The sequence below is a fragment of the Plasmodium cynomolgi genome, chromosome 14 (genome assembly GCF_000321355.1).
Source record: "Plasmodium cynomolgi strain B DNA, chromosome 14, whole genome shotgun sequence".
In the NCBI taxonomy this organism is placed as follows: domain Eukaryota; phylum Apicomplexa; class Aconoidasida; order Haemosporida; family Plasmodiidae; genus Plasmodium; species Plasmodium cynomolgi.
This window is the reverse complement of record NC_020407.1, coordinates 2,970,365-2,993,222: the sequence shown is the minus strand read 5'-3', so window position 1 is coordinate 2,993,222 and position 22,858 is coordinate 2,970,365. Positions and strand designations below refer to the sequence as shown.

General features: G+C 30.8%; 2 protein-coding genes across 2 annotated transcripts; one reads left to right on the top strand and one right to left on the bottom strand.

Annotated features, from left to right (window-relative positions):
* Nucleotides 1-4,064: 4,064 nt before the first annotated feature.
* On the top strand, nt 4,065-11,018 carry PCYB_147660 (hypothetical protein; the record flags this gene model as incomplete). Its single annotated transcript, XM_004225237.1, has 2 exons — nt 4,065-5,178; nt 5,212-11,018. The coding sequence occupies 2 exons, from the start codon at nt 4,065-4,067 to the stop codon at nt 11,016-11,018; spliced, it is 6,921 nt and encodes a 2,306-aa protein (XP_004225285.1).
* Nucleotides 11,019-13,205: 2,187 nt separating this feature from the next.
* Nucleotides 13,206-21,815, bottom strand: PCYB_147650 (reticulocyte binding protein 3; the record flags this gene model as incomplete). Its single annotated transcript, XM_004225236.1, has 2 exons — nt 13,206-21,574; nt 21,761-21,815. 2 exons carry the CDS (start codon nt 21,813-21,815, stop codon nt 13,206-13,208), a joined length of 8,424 nt encoding a protein of 2,807 aa, XP_004225284.1.
* Nucleotides 21,816-22,858: the final 1,043 nt, after the last annotated feature.

The following is a 22,858-nucleotide window of genomic DNA, read 5'->3' as shown; positions in this document are numbered from 1 at the left end:
TTTGTCATATAAAAAAAAAAAAAAAAAAAACGCGGCTAATAATTAAGGTACTTTTATGTAATAAAATGTCTGCGAATAACGCGATGGAGTGAACTAAAAAAATGTCTCCTAATGAAGTTCTTTCGCTTTTCGCTTTTAAAGACTTAAAGCAATTTTTCGAACGTAAAGTGTTAAGGAAAAACTAATGAGCGCAAATTAGCATGCACAAATTACCTAGTACACATTTTCAAAACAGATATGCATTATAAAATCAATGCATTTTCATATGCGTCAATTTCACGTGACAGAAATAACGTATTATCTTTTCTGACTAACGGAATATATATCTAATTTAAAGAAAAATTATGTAGCACTAATAATAACAGAAGAAAGATTGATAAAATATGCGTAACATATTGTACGTTACATCAATTTCTATTCATTAATATAATAAGGTCTGTTATTTTTATACCCATGATTATAATTTTAGAATTCAAAAAGAATGACTTCCAGATTCTTTCAAAAATTACCTAAGACAAAACATCACACTATAATTTTCCACAAAGTTCGAATAAGAAAGTTTAGGTAACTCACAAAATAAAAGGGATATCTTTTATATACTCCGTTTAGCAAACAGACCCTATATAATGAACATATATTTTGCATTATTTAAAAAAGTATTTTTTTTTTTTTATCATAACATAAATGCAACTATTATAAATAAAAATTGATCCATCATATTTACCTGGATGATTATTTATATCTACTTCGAAATTAATTCTAACTAAAAATTCACATGTGGTATTTGCGGAAAAGGGATATATAAAAAACATATAAGGAGACCTTTGGGGGGAATTAAATGATCAATATATTTTATTTGAAAAAATTAAAAAAATGCTGCCATGTTATATATCCAATATTTATAATATACCAATAATTTCTTTTTTTTTTCTTCTTTTTTTAAATCTTTAATTTTTCAAATTCACAAACCCTATTTTTACTAACTTTTTATTTTTATCAATTTTAAATAATCTTAATGCAATTAATAAAGCGTGTTACATACAGAATCAACTAAATAAAATAATAACAAAAAAAATTATTCATTATTATAATGTAAAAAACTAGAAGGGTTATTATTATTATTCAACAACGCATATTTTTTTTAAATACGCAAAAAACAACTTAAAGCTAGATTTAGCTTATGCAATAAATTTATATATCATAAAATTTAGAGTTAAAAACTCGATTTATTTTTTGCGTGCATTTAAACTGATCATATTTTTATATTTACATCTGAATAATATATAAGTACACAATATTTGATAAAAAAAAATTATATAAACTGATATATGAACAAAAAAAAAATAATACGAATGGGTCTATTTTTACATCAAAAAAATATATTACATATGCTATTCAATTATCCATCAAAAAAAAACATTATTATATTCATTACCAATACTATACAATCCATACATCAAAAATAAATGTTATTTAACATTACTTGTATATCTCAGATACATGCGGATAATATATAAATTAAATAATACTTATACATTCCTTTTTTTGTTATCCATAATATAATCTTTCATGTATTGCGAATGCACAAGCGCGAAAATCCATATATGCACATGCAAAGAAAAAACGGATATTTATAATAATAATAAGAAGAATAATAAGAATATCACTAATTCTAAAGAAAATTCTATTTTATTGAAATTCGTTTTGCATGGTTTATATTCATTGTGATTTATTAATTCTTTTACTTTTATTTTTTTTTTCGCAAAAAATTTTCAAATACAATTTTTCCCAACCCCTTTGAAAAAAATAAATTATATAAAGATATATAAATAAAATTTTAAATTTATTATATCTTGCTTTTTATATATATTTATTATTTTTACTAGTTTCTGTTAACTGCATATGTATATCGATTTTTTTTTTTCTTTATACAAAATTTTATCATTTCTTCTTTTTCCAGCAATTTACATTTTTTTTGTTTTCCTGGGCCCAAAATAGCATGACTGTATTTTAACAATCCATTTCAGATATACATGAAAGTTTCGTAGCTTTAGAATGATATGAATAAAAATAACTAAAATAATCATGTTAAACAGTAGCAGTTCCTTATATGGGAATTAAATTTATACAAAACTAAATTTTTTTTAGAAATCGCGCTGTAACATTTTTAAAGAATACCATGGCTGAGAAAAGAAATGTTTCAGTTTTTTTTTCCGTAGTACTTTTTTGCTCACTCTTAGTTAGGTCCCCAGCTCACCCCGATTGGGTAAGACCATTAGCACAACGCGTATTTGTGTACATATATATATAGTACATTGCATATATATATAAGTTTATTCACATCACGAGTAGTTAAAGTGGCCGTATGTATGGACACAGTTCGAAAACACCTCCAGCAAATTTTTCAATTGTTTAAAAAAAAAACTCTTCCAAAATTTACTACGTTTTTCTCATTTTTCAGGAAGAATACGATGCCTGTTATTACTATCGAAAGATTGCTGAAGAAAGAACGAAACGATTACTCGCAGCACCAAGGCAATTTGGACGAGGAGCACGCCCCACACCTACTCGCACAGGTAAAAAACATGAACATTACAACAGCAAAAAAAAAAAAAAAAAAAAGTTGCTACGAACCAACAGTCAATTCCTTAGCGTTGATAAACAAAATGTAAATTCAACCAATGCTACATCCCCAACTAAATTAAAATGGTCTCTTAACAATCATCACACTATATTTTATTTTCCTAATATTCCTTTTCTTATACACCCTTTAGCTTCTCGTGCGCAACAAGCAGCAAAACCAAAGAATAAAGTAGAATCACGCGCTAAGAAAGAAGAAGAGGATGAGGAAGACATAGACGTACCACCAGGAGTGTATCCAGAAGATAGCGATTATTTGCCAACAATTGAAGAAGAACTAGACGAAATAGAGGGACATCTTTCAAATGATGATGATGAATCATTATTTTTACAAGATTCAACTGGTCCAAACCCTGAGGAATCACAAGATGGATCATTGTTTGGTCTAAATGGCACTAGTTCTTTGCACTTACCGACACCTGTCAGCGGAGGTAGAAAAAAACTCCAAAAGATAAAAGAGCAGAATCTTGGCCGACAATCATCTGAAAAATCCAATAAGGGGCAACAAGGAAAAAAAGAAAGCTCTGGACCGTGTCTTAGTAATTACAAATATGAGCCATACTACGGTACACTAAAGATCTTGTATGAAAGAAGCCCATATGAACTATTTTATAATCTAAAAGAATTGCTTAATGATAAATACCAAACTGAAAAACGTAAAATCGATGAACATTACTACAATGAATTAGATGTTCTCTGTAAGCTTTTCACGAGAGACAAATTTAATGCAGATAAAGACAGCATCAAGGATAAATACAAAGCTGCAGGTCAACTCACCAGTAGTCAATGCAAAAATGAAATCATGTTTATCTTTAAAGAATTCAATGATGATCAAATGAACTATGAAAAGAAGATTCTTGAATTAAAATACCAAGATAAAAAAAAACCGTACGATGAAGAATTTGATACTAAACTAAAGGCTATCACTGAAAAATACGAAGATGAAAAAGAAAATTTGAAAAAAACTTATAGATGAATTAAAAAATAAAGACCACTACGATGATTTGTACAACGAAGTGCACTACAAGGTTGATGCTGAGTTCAAGGAATCAGATTTTGATATTGAAGATTACTACAATGAAAACAAAGGGAAATACGAAAAATACAAACATTCTGAATTCGAAGAAGTGAGGAAATTAGTCGAACAGAAATACGAAACTGACGGAACGCGTTACGATTCAAATTACTACAGTGAAATACATACGCTGTGTGATCTCTTTGCAAGTAGAAGGCACAGAAAAGAAAAGAAATCTGTCAACGAAAGGCACTTAAGTTTAGGACTGCCTCTCGATAAGCCTTACTATGATGAAATAAATTTTCTCTTTGAAGTTTATACCAATTCTAGATATGACAATGAATTATGGCTTCTCAATTTAAAATACACAAATGAAGGAAAAGAACGCGATGATGCTTATGAAACTGAAATGGAATCTCTCTATGAAAAATACGACAATATACAAAAAGATTATGAAAAAAAACTTGAAGACTTAAAGCAAAGCAAAGAAACGATTGAAGTAGAAGACGAAGAAGAAATAGAAGAAGATGAGGAAGAGGAAGACATAGAAGTACCACCAGGAGTGTATCCAGAAGATAGTGATTATTATTCAACTGTTCAAGAACTAGACGAAAACGAGGAACATCATTCAAATGGTAATGATGAAGATTCATTATTTTTACAAGATTCAACTGGTCCAAACCCTGAGGAATCACAAGATGGATCTTGGTTTGGTCCACATGGCCCTAGTTCTATCCACTTACCGACACCTGTCAGCGGAGGTAGAAAAAAACGCCAAAAGATAAAGGAACAGAATCTTGGCCGACAATCATCTGAAAAATCCAATAAGGGGCAACAAGGAAAAAAAGAAATCGATGAATCGTATCTTGGTAAATACCAAAATGAGCCATACTACGGTACACTAAAGATCTTGTATGAAAGAAGCCCATATGAACTATTTTATAATCTAAAAGAATTGCTTAATGATAAATACCAAACTGAAAAACGTAAAATCGATGAACATTACTACAATGAATTAGATGTTCTCTGTAAGCTTTTCACGAGAGACAAATTTAATGATGATAAAAAAAGCATCAAGGATAAATACGAAGCTGCAGGTCAACTCACCAATGGTCATTGCCAAAATGAAATAATGTTTATCTTTAAAAAATTCAACGATGATCAAATGAACTATGAAAAGAAGATTCTTGAATTAAAATACCAAGATAAAAAAAAAGCGCACGATGCAGAATTTGATACTAAACTAAAGGCTATCACTGAAAAATACGAAGATGAAAAAAGAAAATTTGAAAAAAAACTTGTAGATGAATTAAAAAAAAGAAACCACGTCGATGAATTGTACAACGAAGTGCACTACAAGGTTGATGCTGAGTTCATGAAACGAGATTTCGACATTGCAGATTACTACACTGGAAACAAAGAGAAATACGAAAAATACAAACATACTGAATTCGAAGAAGTGAGGAAATTAGTCGAACAGAAATACCAAACTGTAGGAAAGCGTTACGATTCAAATTACTACAGTGAAATACATACGCTGTGTGAACTTTTTGCAGGTAGAAGGCACAGAAATGAAAAGAAATATGTCAACGATAGGCACTTAACTTTAGGACTACCTCTCGATAAGCATTACTATGATGAATTAAAATTTCTCTTTGAAGTTTATACCAGTTCTAGATACGACAATGAGATGTGGCTTCTCAATTTAAAATACACAAATGAAGGAAAAAAACGCGATGATGCTTATGAAACTGAAATGGAATCTATCTATGCAAAACACGACAAAAAACAAAAATATTATGAAAAAAAACTTCAAGACTTAATGAAAAAGAGGAAAACAACTGAAGAAGAAGTAAAAGGTAAAATAGGCAGTGCTAAAGCAAAAGGTATTCTAGGAAAACTTTTTGCCACAGGATCACCGATTGGATCTTTCACACCCACCTCGCGCGAATGCCCAAGTGTAACTATAAATGGTGATATTTACATGGATGCCGATGAAAAACTTAGTACATTCAAAAAAGAACCATACTACGATGAATTAAAGGAATTATACGAAAGATACAAGCATCAAAGTTTTTATAATGTAAAAAGGTTTATCGATGACAAGTATGATTTGCAACAGAGGGATTACGACACTCATTACTATAATGAAATAGATTTTATGATTAAATTAATGATCAGAGATAAATTCCTTGATGAGAAGAATAGTATCCTAGATAAATACAGAAGTGGAGATCATAATGACGGTCGTTGCTACCGTGAAATAGTTTATCTCTTTAAAAAATATAACGAAGAACAAATGATGACCGAACAGAGAGTTCTTGAATTAAGATACCTGAATGAATATCGCATGCGAGGTCCAGATTATTTTCAAGAACTGTTGATAAAGCAACATAATTATAACAACAAATGTAAAATATTTGAAAGAGAACTTGAAAAAGAATTGAAGAATCCATTACAGAGAAAAAAAAACGATAAAAGTGAATTGTTTGATGGTTTATATTACCACGATGATGAAGAATTCAGCGACCGAACATTCGACAAGGCATCATACTACGATGAAATGAAGAAATTATATGAACATTACAAACATTCAGAATTCGAAGATATAAAGAAAATTGTCGATAAAAAATACGCCAATTTGGGAACTTCTGCCAATCAAAATTACTACACAGAAATAAATCGTTTATGTGACATACTCCTTACTAAAAAATACGAAGAAGAAAAAAAATTTATCACTGAAAGATACTCATATTTAAATATGCCTCTCGATAAACATTACGTTGATGAGTTAAAGTTTCTGCATGAACAGTATACGAATAGTCAATACGATAATGAAGTTTGGCTTCTCCGTTTAAAATATCAAAATGAAGGACGACCAACTAACGATAGAGCTTTTGAAAGAGAAAGGCAACCTATCTATAAAAAATACGACAAAAAACAAAAAGAGTATGTAAAAAAACTTCAAGAAGAAGTAGGGTCTAGAAGAGCAAAAGGTGAAGGTGAAATGGCTAATAAAGGGTACTCCCCTAAATTAAGGCTTTCGCAAGGCAAACCCAAAGATGGAAATTACAGAAATGAATCATACCGTCTTCATTTAATGACTATGTATGATAATTGTCAACAGGAAGATCTTCATAATATAATAAAATTGGTCACTGATAATTATCAGGCTATTGGAAGACCATACGATGACCATTTCTACAATGAAATAGACGTGATGTTTAAACTATTTAAAAACGAAAAGTACAAACATGAGAGAAGGAATATTAAAGAAAAGTATGGAGGTTTTGGATTAAACCGCGATAAATGCTTCAATGAAATAATGTTCCTTTATCAAAAATATAACGATGAAAAAAAGGATGCTGAAAAACAAATTCTTGATTTAAGATACAAGTATGGGGGTCGTCCTCAAGATAAAGCATATTTTACTAAAATAATGGAGATAAATGGAAAATACGCCGCTGAAAGAAAGGCTTATAAAAAACATCTTCAAGAAGAATTGCAATCATCAAAATCAGATCCTTGTGATTACTGTGGTGAAGAATACAAAGGTATTTATTACGATGATGATGATGAATTCAACGATCCAAATTTCGATCTTCCACATTATTACAATGAAATGAAGATTAAATATGAAAAATATCGACACTCTGAGTTCAATGATGCAAAAAATTTCATGGATGAAAAATATAGAAATGAAGGAAGACCCTACGATGACGGCTACTACTGTGAACTAAACGCTTTGACATATATGTTTTTGAAGGAAAGATTTGATAAGGAAAAAAAATTTATCGAAGATAAATACACAACTGTAGATTTACCTCGTGATAACAAAAATTACTACTATGAAGTAAAATTTCTGGGTGAAAGATTTCACTTCTTACAGCGTACATATGAACATGCACTTCTAGATTTGAAATACTACAATGATGGATTACCTCGCAATGAAAACTATTATCTTGAACTTTCAGATATCTATAAAAAATATGACAATAAACATAAAAAATTTGACAAAGCACTTCAAGATGGGATAGCGAACAAAAAATACAATTTTACTGAAGAACCAGATGAAGATGATTTAAGAAACCTAGATTATCATAGTAAAATGATGTCTTTGTTTAAGAAGGAAACACGTGATCATGACGCTAGTATACAATACAACATGAACATAAAGGCTTTGAAGGAAAACAACAAACTTGATGAATTCCAGATTGTAAAAAAACTTCTTGATGATAAATACACTTCTATAGGAAGGCCTTTCGATGATCATTACTACAATGAATTAGATTATATTCTTAAAAGTTTAAACTTGGAAACATACCACAATCTAAAATGTAGGATAAGGGAAAGATACAGTATTTCTGGAAATTTGGGAGATGAGACTAGCTACCGTCATGCATTGTTTACCTACCATTTATACCAGCAAGAAAATTTGAATAACGATAAAGCGATCATCAATTTAAAATATCAACGTCGAGGACTTCCGCACGATGATAGTTATCACAGAGAAATAAATGCGCTCTCTACAAGATATGAAAGAGAAAGTAAAAATTATGAAAAAAAACTTAAAGCGGAAATGGAAACTGAATTCAATGAGAGGGAATACTTTGCTGAATTTTACGAAGCTCCGAATTACAAAAATGATGAAGAATTCGGACATTCTGGTTTTGACTTTTACTTATACTACAGTGAAGCGAAGTTTGCATTCCAAAAATACGAACATTCTGAATTCGATGAAGTAAAAAAAATTGTCGATAAAAGGTTCATTGATGAAGGAAGATTGTTCGATGATAGTTACTACAGTGAATTAAAGCGACTCGCTGACGTTTGTACCACTGAAAAATACAAAGAAGAAACAAAAAATATCACTGAAAAGTACAAAAAATTAGGGCAGACTCAAGTTTCTGAGTATTACCATAGGGAATTAATGGATGCCTTTAGTTGGTACAACCATAAACTAAGTTTAACTGAAATGTGGATTACACATCTAAAATATCAAAATGAAGGAAAGTCGCGTGATGAATCTTTTCATAGTCTGATGCAAATTATAGGTGACAAATATGAAGAAAAAAGATTAAGGTATGCAGGAAAACTTGGAATACATTTTACTAGGTACAAAGGAAGAGATTATAATTATAATCAGGATGATGTAAACCCTGATGCTGAAAATCACAGTGAATACTACAATAAGTTACAACGTATGCTTGCAAAATATAGCAATGAAGAATTCGATAAAATAAAAAAAGATATTGATGAAAAATACAAACTTGAAGCAAGACCTTTCGATAAACATTACTACAGTGAATTAGAACGTGTCTCTTATGGAAAATGCAATGATAAATATAATGATGAAGTAGAAAAGATCCATCTAAGATACCAAAGAGAAGTCAGACCTCGCGATAAACACTACTACAATGAATTAATGAGTGCCTTTGCAAAAAACAGCGAAGAAAAATTTAATTTGGGAAAGGTGATCCTCGATTTAAAATACAAAAACCAAGGACGTCCTTTCGATGAAAGTTATCGTAATTCTGTAAAGAAACTTTATGAAAAATTAGTTGCTGATAACGGCCAGCAGCAGAATAAGCTTGACGCTGAATTGAATGGCAGAACTGCAACTAATGACTTTCACTCCGCACAATATAAAGGCCCTGTTGATTTCGTCGATGATGATATGACCGAAGAAGATAAAAAAAATGAACAATACTACAATAAGCTAAAGGAAATTCGTGAAAAATGCAACAAAAATCAGTTCGATACCGTAAAAAAAATTGTCGATAAATCAAAAGATGCAAAAGAAGGCGACGATGAAGATTACTATAATGAATTACGTCGTGTCGGTGCAGATAAGATCAATGAACAATACAAAAAAGAAAAAAAAGCTATCAAGGACAAATATAAAGGACAAAAAGGATTACCTCGTGATGACGATTACTACTATCAATTAATGCGCCTCTTTGAGAAATACAACGATGAACACTTGAACCATGAAAAATTGGTCCTAGAATTAAGACACAAGAACGAAAATTTGCCTCAGGATGAAAGGTTTCATGCTCTATTAAAGCATTTCTATGAAAAATGTGTATATGATAAACAAGCGTATCAAGAGAAGTTTCTAGACAAAATCCGTAAAAATAAAGCTCCTTCTGGAAAATACGATGATGGAGATAATGATGACGCTCAGGATTTCAGCACACATAGGAGTAGCCCACAAAGTCTTACAGATGGTGAATACAAAAAAAAACTTAACAGATTGTTGAAATCATACGACCCTACAGAATTCCATAATCTAAAACAAACCCTTGATGGAGAATACCAATCTTCAGGAAAGAGCATAGATGCTGATTACTTCAAAGAATTAAAAACTCGCGCTACTAAAAATGTCAAGGATAGACATGATGAAGCGAAAAATACTATCATTAGAATATACAAGCAAATACCTGGTGGACGACGTTGTGATGAATTCTACAAAGAATTAATTGAACTCTTTTATAAATATAACGACGAGAAATTCAACAACGAAAAGTATATCCTCGAGTTAAAATACGAAAGAGAAAGACTTCCTCGCAGAGAAGAATATCACAAACAAGTAAGGAGTATCTTTGAAAATATCCAAAGTGAAAAAGATAAATATGAACTGAAAATGCTAGAAGAATTGATCAAGAAAAAAAATAAAGCCCGTTCAAAACAACAACAAGAAGGTGATGATGATGAAGAAGAAGGAGGAGAAGGAGAGGGAGAAGGAGCAATAGAAGTAACATATGATGATGAAGATGAAGATGAAGAAAGCGAGAAAACAGAATCCAAAGAACAACAGTTGAAAAAGCAACAATACGATGAAGAAGTAAAAGCTCTTAATAAAACATTCGAAGTTGAAGAAAAACGTCACCAGGAATCTTACGCCAATGAATTAAAAGGCCTCTTTGATAAATACAACAAGAATATTAAGTCTTTGTTAGAAATACACGATAAAGAAAACCCTAATAAAAATTATGTGAAAGAAAAAAAAGATCTAGACGTAAAATACAAAAAAGGAACAAAAGATGCTGCTCTCGGTGATGATTACTACGGTGAATTCAAGGCTCTCTTTGATAAATACCCAACTGTGAATTACAACAGGGAAATGAAAGCTCTAGATGATAAATGTGCTACTGAAAAAGCAGCTCATGATTCACATTATACCGAAAAAAATAAAGTTCTCACTGAGAAATACAATACTCAATTAAAAATTCTTTGTGAAAAATACGATCAACAGTTTCCTGGTTACACAAAATCAGCAAAAGGACCACTAGGGACACAAGGAGGCAAGTCCAAAACTAAAAAAGCCGCCGCACCAAATCAAAGGAAACCATTAAGATAAATATATGAATAAAGAAGGGAAAGAAAGAGAAATAGGTTCTGCTTTTTTCTTTCTTTTTTTTTTTTTTCATATCAATACTATTTAATCAGGCTGAAAAACACTTTTTAAAAAAAAAAAGCAATTACGAAATTTATTATATTATAAGATATATTATCAACTCCGTAACATATACTTTTGATAAAAATATCCAGAATAACATCCCAAATGAAGGATAACGAAAAAGCACACATGCGTGACCAATGAGGTATATTAAGCGAACTGCTCCAAGAAAAATTACATTATATATATATTTTGTCTGAAATGGATAAACCATATATATTTTACCCAGTTGTATATTTTATGATTCTATTCCCCTTTTTTATATTTAAAGGTAAACTTGTATAGTAGCATATATTTTTTCCCCTACATATATATCTCCATGCATACATATATTAAAGTTATAATTATACAATACAATTATGCATTACAATTATACATCATAATTATACTTTGTAATACTATATATTTATGTACATATGTACGTGCCTATTTGTTCCCAACTGTGCATTTATTTTGTTGTACCATTTTACGCGATTACTTGAAAGGCATCATTTAAAAAGTTCACCTTTAATTTGAATGTATATATTTCAATACAAGGTGATGTGAACGTCTATTTTAATTTTTAAAGTTATTCTTATTATTACTACTTTAAATGAATAATTTAGCGTAACCTTTAAATTTTAAAAAGGATAAATGATGTTGCTTTCCATGTCCTATAACTGTGTACATATATACATTATGTGTTATATACATATATATGATTTATTTATTGAAAAAAAAAAAAATCATGATTTTAATGGTTCAACGATTTAATCATTTTAATGTATGATGATTTATTAGCATTCAACGTTTAAGTATATAATCTTCTGCATTAAAAATAACAGTTGAAAATATATTTATTCTTATATTTGTATATTTGTATGCCTTGTTGCTTTTTTATTTTGCTTCCGATTACGTGAATGTATTCTTTTTTACATAAAAATTTAAGTTTTATATTTTACATGAATAATCTTGTATTTATAATAAACCGTTTAGTGGATGTACACGCGTTTACCAAATAGAAGCAGTATTTATAACATTAAGACTTTTAACTAGATTGAAAAAACTGAAAGTGTGCACTAATCAAAGGCGGCTTTCCCAGTGAAAACGAACTGTGCAAATGTATATGTATATATATACACATGTATATATCTATTTATACGTACAATGCGCGCCTACTTGACAAGCTCCCCCTCAACGTGAACAACCGAACGTAAAAAATATAAACGTGTGGTGTATGGCACTGCTAGTACAGTACAACACCTTGCAGCAGCCCTATTATTCACCGCCCTTGTCCCAATATATAAAGATTAAGAAACTTCTACTCGAATAAACGCCACAGGTAGAAATGTGAGGTACTCTTCTTTTTAATCATTCGCCTTAATTGTTAAGGCAGCCAGAAAAATCGAGAAATTGCATGTGCATATCACATATATATAATGTATATATGTGCGTACGGCAAATAAAATAATAGAAAAAGGTTAAAGCAGAAGAAGCTCAATTATGAGCGCACAATTTTGTACTATTCCTTGCGAGTTATAAGGGCGAACAAAATAACGCTTTTTTATTATTTTTAATGTTTGTGCTACTGTAGTAATTTTTTGCAAAATATAATAAATTTCAATATTTAAATAACAAAAAAAAACAAAAAAAAGGATCAAAAAGGTCCAACGTGGAGCAAAAGAGCAACCGGAAAAGAATAAAATTGCATACCACATGTTAAAACGAAAGAAGATAATAAAATTGTAACAAAAAAATACAAATGTTCGAAGCATTGCAACTCTGCTGCCTCATAATAATGCCCTGCAACAAAGCAGCTTATAGAAATTTACTATCAAAGGACTGATCAATTAAAAATATTCAAAAAAACCCGCACGTGTGCCCCTGCACACATGTCTAAATTAGCCACACCGCATTTTTGCAAAACGCAAAATGCAGCAACGGTTATTTTTCTGATTCAAAACTGCAATCTACGTTAACTGTTCTTAACCTCTTCAATGTGTTTTAATAGCAAATTCCGAGTGATACATTATACACATACGAAAGAACGACATGTGCATCGTTTTAGTTTTTTTTTTTTTTTTTTGCATAAACTTCCCCCCCTTTTATTCATTCATATTGCTCATTTTCGTTCAAAGAAACTTCTATAATTTCCTCCTTTTCTCGTTTATTAAAATATGTATCGCACTCAAAGTGGTCCATATCTGCTACGAAATCGGCTTCTTGTGCTTCTTGATTGTTATACGTAAAAATTGCGAATCCAGCAGATGAACAAATAAAAAATGCTATCGTAATTCCTCCAGCATATCTATAACTCTCCCATGAGTTTTTTCCTCCCGAATTATTACTTTCATTATGAGATTCTTCTTTCCGATTGTCATCAGAATGGTTGCCACCAGATTTATTATTTTCTTTTAATCCATGCACTTTATGAAAAGATTGATTAGAAGAATCTCCTTTTGAATTGATACTTACTCCATTTCGTTTACGTTGGTTTTGGTTATCATTTGAATCCTCCGAATATTCTGAATCTTCCACGACCTCACCTATTGGTTCACCGTCCCCATCACGAGAAGCATTCTCAGAATGCTCATTCAAATTACCAGTAACTGCATTCCTAGTTTTGAGATTAGCTTCCTCTTTCTCTAATTGCTTTATTCTCAGTTTAATATCATTTATAAAATTTTCCATCTTATGTATGTCCACTTTTAACTTGTTAAACAAATCATCCACCTCGTTAATATATTTTTTCGTATTTATATAAACACTGTTCTTCATATTTACGGATATAATACTAAATATATTATCCATGTCTTTTTTCTTTAATAAAATTTTATCTTGAGCAGTGTTCATAGATTGTAATATTTTGTTTGCCTCTTCATTATATAATTCAATATTTTTTTTGACTTTTAAAATAGATTTCACGTTACGATGATTTTGTGTATCGTTCATTTGTTCCTCAATATTATGAGAAATGTTTTCGATATATGCCTCTATGTTGGTATCTCCAACTATTTCGTTCAAAATATTTTTTATATCCTTTAGATAATCCCCCATTTGAAAGTAGTTGTCAGTTTCTGGAAAATTTTCCGAGAAGTTTGCCTTAATTACATTAGCTCTTTTCCATATTTCGTATATGCCTTTATTTAGATTTGCATTGTTCTGTGTGTGTAATTTATTTTCCTGAATGCTCTTTAACACCATTTGAAATGCTTCTATGGTATGATTTACTTTTCCTTTAATCTTTGTAATGTACTCTTTTGTAGCATCATCAGTTGATTCTTTCGCCGTACTATGGCTTACTACATCGTAATCATTTAAATCGGTCAACAAAGTGTTTCCTCTGTTTATAAGACGTGAAACATTTTCTATACAGGCTTTTACCTGTTTTTCTTCACTGTTATTCGACTGCTCCACTTCATGCAGCTTTTGCATATTGATATCAATATTCTTACACACATTGTTAAACTTTTGGATGGACTGTAGTGTGTATGTCCTACTGATACCTTTCAGTTTCCCTTCATTTTCTGTTATTTTTTTTTCTATATCTTGTAGCATCATATGATTATCCAATAATCTTGTTATTTGAGTATCTAGCACATTTTTAAATTTCCCTGCTATTTCTAAATATTTATCTGAGCTACTTTCCATTTCTTTCAATTTTACCAAATTGATATTTTTGCAAAAGTCGTTAATGCTCTTTATTTTATCTTTCAGTTTGTTGTAATGTCCCATAATTTTTTCTTTGCTGCTATTTAAGGAATTCATTTCTAGCTCCAGACTTACGTCTACGAATTCTTTTTTTATATCGTTAACTATTCCCACTGCTTCTTTTTCCTTTGCGTTTAAATCATTAGCGTGTTTAATTGCTTCTTCCAAAATTATTAACTGGTAATTATTTATTCTGTTGTTGTCAAAGTATTTATTTAATGCACGAATATCATCATTGATCAAGTTCGAATTTTTCTTAATATATTCTACGTTTTTTTCCGCGTCCTGCTTTTGGTTATTTATTAATCTTAAGTCACTCGACGTTTTGGCATTTATATTACCAATTAGAGAAGCATAAGACGATTTCTCACATGCCATTCCTGCTACTAGCAACTCGTTAAGCTTAGTCATAATTGGTGTAATTCTGCTATTTATGCTATCTATTTTTTTATTAATTTCTGTAACTAAGGAGTTTTCCTCGATAATTATTTCGCCGGGCGATTCTGTATCTTGTGTTGTTTCATATTGCTTTTCTAAACTTTCTACATTTTTCATGATACCTTGAAATTCGTCATTTACTCCGTTGATCTCCGACTCGGATATTTGTTCATTCTTCTTCCTATTGTAGACATCACTCAACTCCTTCAATTTTGTAAATTCTGAGCTCTCCATAATTTCGTTATCGTTCACGATGCTGCAGGTCATAGCTTTCAATTGAGTATACTTCCTCAGAGCGTCATTAATTTTATATAAGGTAATGCTTCCTTTATATTTTGTGTACTTAAATTTACTTTTTAATTCATTGGATGATTTAATGTCTTGACATTTATTGTTTCCTTGCCTTATCCACCCTTCGATTTCTTCTTGTTTCCTGTCTGTTTCCTCTGAATTTTTAAATATTTTTTGAATATATCCATAGGTCACTTGTAGGTTTTGGTAAGCATTAAATTTGGCATCATCTTCCGGTTTTATTTCTACCTCCGATTCAAAATTTAACGTTGAATTAGTTCGTGAATTGGTTTCTAGGTGCATTTCGGGGCTCAATTCGGATCCTAAGCTTGTTAATATTTTTATCCCCATAAAATTAGACGCTTTTATCATCTTCCCAAAGGCATTATGTGCCTCATTTTTATTACACTTCTGTAAGTTTTTTTTTATTTCGTTATTTTTCTCCTTTGCTATTTTCAAGATTTCGAATGTACTCTTCTGTTCTGTTAATTTTCGAATTTTTATAATGTTTTTTTTAATATTTTCATGTACTTCGCCAATTTTGGAATTTTCTTGTTCACAAACTTTCTCAATTTTATCCACATGTTCCTTTGTATGAAATAGAAAGTTCATAAATTCATTCTGCTTGATTTTGTTCAAATTCGTTTTTGCAGTTTCTTCCTTATTGTTAATATTTATTTGTGCCCTTTGAGCTTCCTCCCTTAGACTTTTAGCTTTATCATACTTTACCGTTCCTTCTGCAACCTTTGCAGCATTCGTTTCGATTACTTTGTACGACTTGTCAAACTCGTCATATAACTCATTCATGGTCTTTTGATAACCTATAAAATTTTCCGTAATGTTATATCCTTTCAAATATGATTCATTAAACATCTCGGTAAAATATGGCTTCAGCGAATTTAACGACTCCCTAGTTGATTCTATAAGTTTTTTCTTTTTATCAGCCGTTTCTTTGGCTTTTTCCAAAATACCCTGTTCGTAATTTTTTTTACATTTCTCCAATTCATTTTCTATTTTAAGGACATTTTTGTGTATCACATCCATGTTACTCTTTTCATCCGTCATGAGCTTTTTCTCATTTTCAATATTTTTCAAATACTGCATGTAATGCATTTCTTCCTTTTTCAGCACATCAACAGAGCTATCACTTTCAATTCTAGACGTCCTTAATATAGAACTCTTTAAATTAGTCGATTTGGATAGAATATTATTCACACTTTCTTTTACATTTTTTATCTGGCATAAATTAGACTCGACTAGTTCTAAATTTAATTTCACGTTTATGTATGCCGTCTTCGATTTTTCATTATTCAATATATATTCTTTTTCATTCATTTGGAATTTACTCTTACACTGTTCTAATTTTTCTTCAGATTCTTTAAGTTTTTCTTGGATGCCTTTATTCAATTGTTCGATTTCTTTCATAATATTGGTGGCCTGGTCTTTTCCCTTTGCATACATGGTCCTTATTTGCAAAACGGAAATGTCATTTAAGAGACTGTTCATTTTTCCTTCATATTCCACATACCTATTACCGTGCTTTTTTATTTCTTCTTCACTCAGCGCAGGGTCTTTTTCTAGGGTCTTACATTTGTTTTCATTCATACTTACATTATCCATATCAATCTGCGGTTCATCTGCTTTCTCCTTTTCCTTCAAATATTCTAGCTTTTTCTTTCTACTATACACGTTGCGGCAATGCCGAAAAGCAGTATCCCTATACTCTTTGGTGTTCTTCAAATACGTATTCATTTCTTCTTCCCGGCGTGCTATTTCGTCCTTATATTTCATAACTTCCTTCACGATTTCATCGATTCGTTGGATGGGCAAATTTTTATTCATTTCCGTTTTTAACTTCTCTGCATCTGTGAAATGTTTAACTAATACTTTAATTAGGGCTTCTGATTTGTCCTGCTCACTTTTCACCAACGTGGAATATTTTTGAGCTTCTGTTGCATCCTTCTCCACAAGGCGCACAATTTCGTGAATATTCACATCCTGCAGCATTTCCTTCATATTTTTAATATCCTCCAACGCTTCATGCAAGGTGCTATTATTTGTTAAAATGTTTCTCAAATAACCATCAATCTTCTTTTTAATGTCTTTTATTTCGTTAACACTTTCGATATTCTCACACTTCACATTTAACCCGGTAGCCTTATTAAAAAGTTCTTTGATAGTGCTATGACTCTTTTCCGCTTTTTCGTAAAATTCAGTATATACAAATAAAGGGGATTCCGGAGTCTCTTCTTCCGATTTTGCCTTCTTCATTTCATCTATTTCATGTTTATATGAATTGATTTCGTTCATTTCATTCTCAGACTTTTTCAGCTCAGTGGTAATCTGATTAAACATATCGTGAATTTCGTTTTTTTCAAATTTTAATTCCATCTTCTGTAAATCATTCAGTGTAGGTATTTTCTTCAGTTTGTCATTCAGTTCTTCTGATGCTCGTATAATTTGTTCGTAAACTTCTTTCATGGCCTCTTCCTTGGCCTTGAATTCTATATTTTCACTTATCTTTTGATTTGCTTGTGCCAAGTATTGATTAGAATTTGTTTTAATTTTGTTCAACATTTCCTTTTGTGTTTCTATCTTCACAACAAAAGTTTTCACTTCTTCATTAAATTGTCTTGCCTTTTCTTTATTCTCATCATTTTTGTAGTGATTAATATCTCTGACAAAAATGGGCGACTTAGATTTTGCAATAATTTCATCGAACGAATTTACGTGTTCGTCCACTTTTTCATTTATTTCTTTATTTTTGTCCACTATTCTGTTACCTATCCATTTTATAATTTCACTGTTTTTGCTGCTGATGAGATCATCCGCTTGCTTTTTCAATATTTCGTATTCGACATTAAGAGTGTCTATCAATTCCTTAGCGTTTTTCCACTCTTCATTTTCTTTTATTTTCTTCAGGTCTGCTTCATTTAAGTCTTTATATTTTTTCTTCGAACTTGTGTAAAAATCGAGAATATTCTTCATTCGTGTCTTTAAGGTCGTCAAATTGTTTTCATACAAATTTCTTCCAAGAGTGATCCGTGCGTCGTCAAATTTTATTTTTAAATTTATCTTCACATGATGTTCCATGAAATTATCTTTTTCTATTTCGTTTCTTTGGGAAATAATTTCTTCCTTTAGTGAATTATTTTTGTTAATTAATTCTTCGATTATATTGCTATCCATGGAGCAATCTTTAATAGACCTGTTTAAAATTTTCAGGTTACACAAATTTTTATTTGATTGTTCCACTTCTTTTATGATGCTATCGGATAATTTGTTGTTCTGGTTGAAGTCTGCTTCGTAATTTTTCAATTTGGTATCGATAACTTTGTTTTTAATTTCTTTTATTAACTCTTTATACTTTTCATTTGCTTCCCCATTCATAATGTTATATTTTTCCGGCACTTCTACATAGGATAGAAGATAAATCCTAGCCGTTTTTAGCGCCTCTTTCGCTATATGGAATTCTTCAAACACTTTACTTCTGTCCTTGAGGAAATTATCCTTATGTTTGAGAAAATCTGCGTAAGCATTTTTCACTTCTAACATATCATCATCCTTATCATATTCTTTGTCATAAAATTCTTTTTCCCCTTTTAGTATAACCGTTTTGCATTGTTCAATCTTCCCCTTTCCCGCTGTATACTCTGCTGTGCTAACTTTTAATTTGTCGTAAACACTCTTAAGTTGCTCTAACGAGTTTGTTAATTTTTCATTGATATCTCCGAATTGGATTTTTAAGATTTCCTCCTTGGCGTCTGAAATAATTTTAAGCATATTCATTATACTCTCCAAAGAATCTGGTATATTTTCACATTTGATAGATTTCATTTTTTTATAATCATCTTTTATATTATTTAACACGCCATCCAGTTCGTCCGTAGAACTACTGTGATAAATAGAATCGCTATTTTTGTCCACATTTAGAGACATTTCATCGAGAAAATTCTTCAAATTGCCTTCATATATCTCTTTAATAATCACTTTTATTTTATTATAAGCGTCACTTTTTTTATTTATAATTTCGTTCATATCTAATGATGTTCCCACAATTAATTCATCAATTTGCGCAATATATTCGTTTGCTTTTTCTTCCAGGGAAAGCATTTTTTTTAAATTGTTAATATTTTCCGTTATAAACAACATTTTCGACTCCATTTCTTCTCTAATATAATCGTTAGTTGATCCCTTAGCCTTTAAATCATCTATTTCGTTCATGTACCCATCGAGAGAAGTGCTTAAGTTTTCGACTTGTATTTCTACGTACTGAATGTTGGAGTATGTCTTATGTATACTATCGACACTTTCATTCACCGTGTTAATTTTGCTACTTATTGTTTCCATTAATCCTATGAGATCATCGAATTTGTAATCTCCCTTTTCTCCCGTTTTGAACTCACTCATCAGTTCCCCAATCAGTGATTTCGCTGACATGACAATTGCATACTTCGATTTTATGATATTAAATAGGTTATCTAGCTTGTCTACCAGACCTTCGAGCGTTGCTAGCTTTTCCTTAATCTTATTTCTGACTAGGATAACTTCTAAACCTTCATTCCCTTCGTAATTTTTTATCTTGGTCAAATTTTTATTGTATATATCTTTCGCATAGTCCAAGATAAATTTCCAGTCGTTAATTATCGAATTGTACTTCACCTGAAATGTCACCGTCTCAGAAAAGGAGTTAAGCTTATGCTTTAACTCCTCTGCTAAAAAAGTAAATAGTTCTTTACATTTAGCACTTTTTAAATCGTACAATGCTTTCATCCTGTTGAACATCTCATTGTTATATTTGTACACGGACATGTTTTTTACCAAGTCAAAACTTTTGTCTACCAAAGTTTTTTTATCAAAGTCACTAGAGTTATCATTTTTTTTATGCTCCCTTATATTATAGATAGCATTTTTTATATTCTTTATGTGATAATTGTAGTTATTTATGATGCTACTAATTTCACTTTGTAGGAACTTTATAGAATTTATGACATTATTTGATCCTATTTCTTTCTCTATAATATTAACAATACTTGTTCCAGATTTTAAAAATTCCTTCGCATCGTTAATATTAGAATTGTACAAAATGTCGGCATTATTATTCACGTACGATAGGTACAAATGTACACTTTCGAAATAGACGTTCGAATTGCACTTATTATTAGGACAATATTTTTTTTCATATTCTTTTGTGATCTTTTTCTTAGCATCCTCTATCTTCTCTTTAACATCTTCGTTATCCTCTTTTAAGCAATTTACATACTCATTTATGAGTAATTTGTATGTAGTGGACTTCTCTCCTATTGAGACCCGTTCGTTAACTTCTATATTTGGGTCTTCTAAGATATTCATTCTGTTTAATAGATTAATTTTTTCATTATTGCAATGCATCACGGAGAGTTTCATATAATGATACAAATTTCTTATCCTGGAATCTTTTATTGGCCCAGAGTTATAGTCATTATCTTCATTTTCTTCCTCCTTCCCATAGGTACCACTAGAATTGGTTAACGTCTTACGGTTTATAGAACGCACAATTTCTTTGCACGTGTAGATGTCCACATAGTATGGTTCTAATGAAAAGATTAACTCTCCTTCTTTTTCACCTACAATTTCGAAGTAATCTAAAATCTCTTCTATATTGGGAACGTTCATATTTTGTAAAAAGGAACTAGGACTTCCATTAGGTTCATTCTTTGCCTCCTTCTCACTACTACTCGGATGTCTATCCAAATTATTTTCATTGTTACTTTTAATATACGCATACCGCGATGGCTTCCTTCTAAATTTGCTATCTCTTAAATGTATAAGTGCTTTCTTTTTAAATAACCCGGATTCGTTTCCATTGTTTCCGCTGGGTGTGCTATCCTTACTATATCCCTCCTCTCCTGGGGACAAACTATGTTTTTGCAAATTTTTCTTCTTCCTTCCAGGGTATTCTGACTCATTTTTTCTACCCCAATAAAAATTAATAGAAGAATTCGTTTCCTCCTTTTTGTGTTTATTCGATTCGTTTATGACATTTTCCCAGCTTGCACCTACAACAAGTGTGGAAGGTTTAACAAAAAGGGGTGATTAGCATAGGATGTATAATAATGCCATATAGATCAACCCTAATAGGGGGTCATTAATCTGTCGATTTATCATCCATTCGAACTGCGCATGTGCGCATCTATTCATGTGTGCATGAAAATTCACTGCTACCCTCTTTTGTGAAATTGTACCGATAAGAAAGAGAAGAACTCCGAAGGATACTCCCCACCATCCATTTTTCTTCATTTTACAAACTGTAGATCTGTGAAACTTCACTTTGCAGTTTTACAGTAATGATTTTCCTTTTCTTTTCCCCCTTCTGCTATAATTTGGTTCTTTATAAGCTTTCCCCCTTCTAAGCACTTCTGGTTTGTTACAAATATATATTTTTAAAATCATTTAGCTATTGCACGCATTATATTTTTCCTAAAATGATCTCTGAATGGTGAAACACCTTCGGTGAAAGTATACGTATTGTGGGAAAATCGCAGTGGGGAAAATACACCGGGTGTACACTTATACAACACAGGTAGTAAATCTAATCGCGCATTTGTTGGACCTAAAATGGTCAACTTAAAATTGAGAGAAATTATCGCATTACACTAATATGTTCAGTACACATGCGCTAATGTTATGGAAAAATTGCTTTCATTTTACCTTTTCTTCCTATTTTACAACAGAACGGGTTCGATAAGAGGGGTTCACAAAAAATAATATTAATAATTTATGACATAAAAAAAAAAAAAAATTCACACAATTACCTCAAACAATTGTCATAACTTACAACTGAATATTTTTTTTTTTTTGTAGAGAAAAAAAGAAAAAAAAAAGTTCTCTTTTTAATTTCTGTAATTATCTACATGGATCTAAAAACTCATGTTCCAAAAAAAAAATAATAAATAACAAAGTAAAGGTAAATTTTGCTAAAAGAACACCACAAGAAAAATTTAAATAAATGTGTTTACACGAATTCACTCATTTTGCTAAACAAACAAAAAAAAAANAAAACTATTATTTTATCCTTTCCTTTTTGAAAACTTCAATTTGTTCGTAGCTAAAAGGGTAAATATTAAGATAATAATAAATTTACACAAAAAAAACGGCAAACATGATAGTGGTAGTCGAATGCTGGGGACAAATATATTTTAAAGTTCGCCGTTGTAGAAAACAAAATTTAGGCTTAATGTTGAAGCACCTTCGTTTCACACATTTGCAACTTTAGAAAGCATGTGTCACAACGTAGAAGAGATTCATATGAGCAAAGCCAGTTTTTCATTTAATCATTAAAA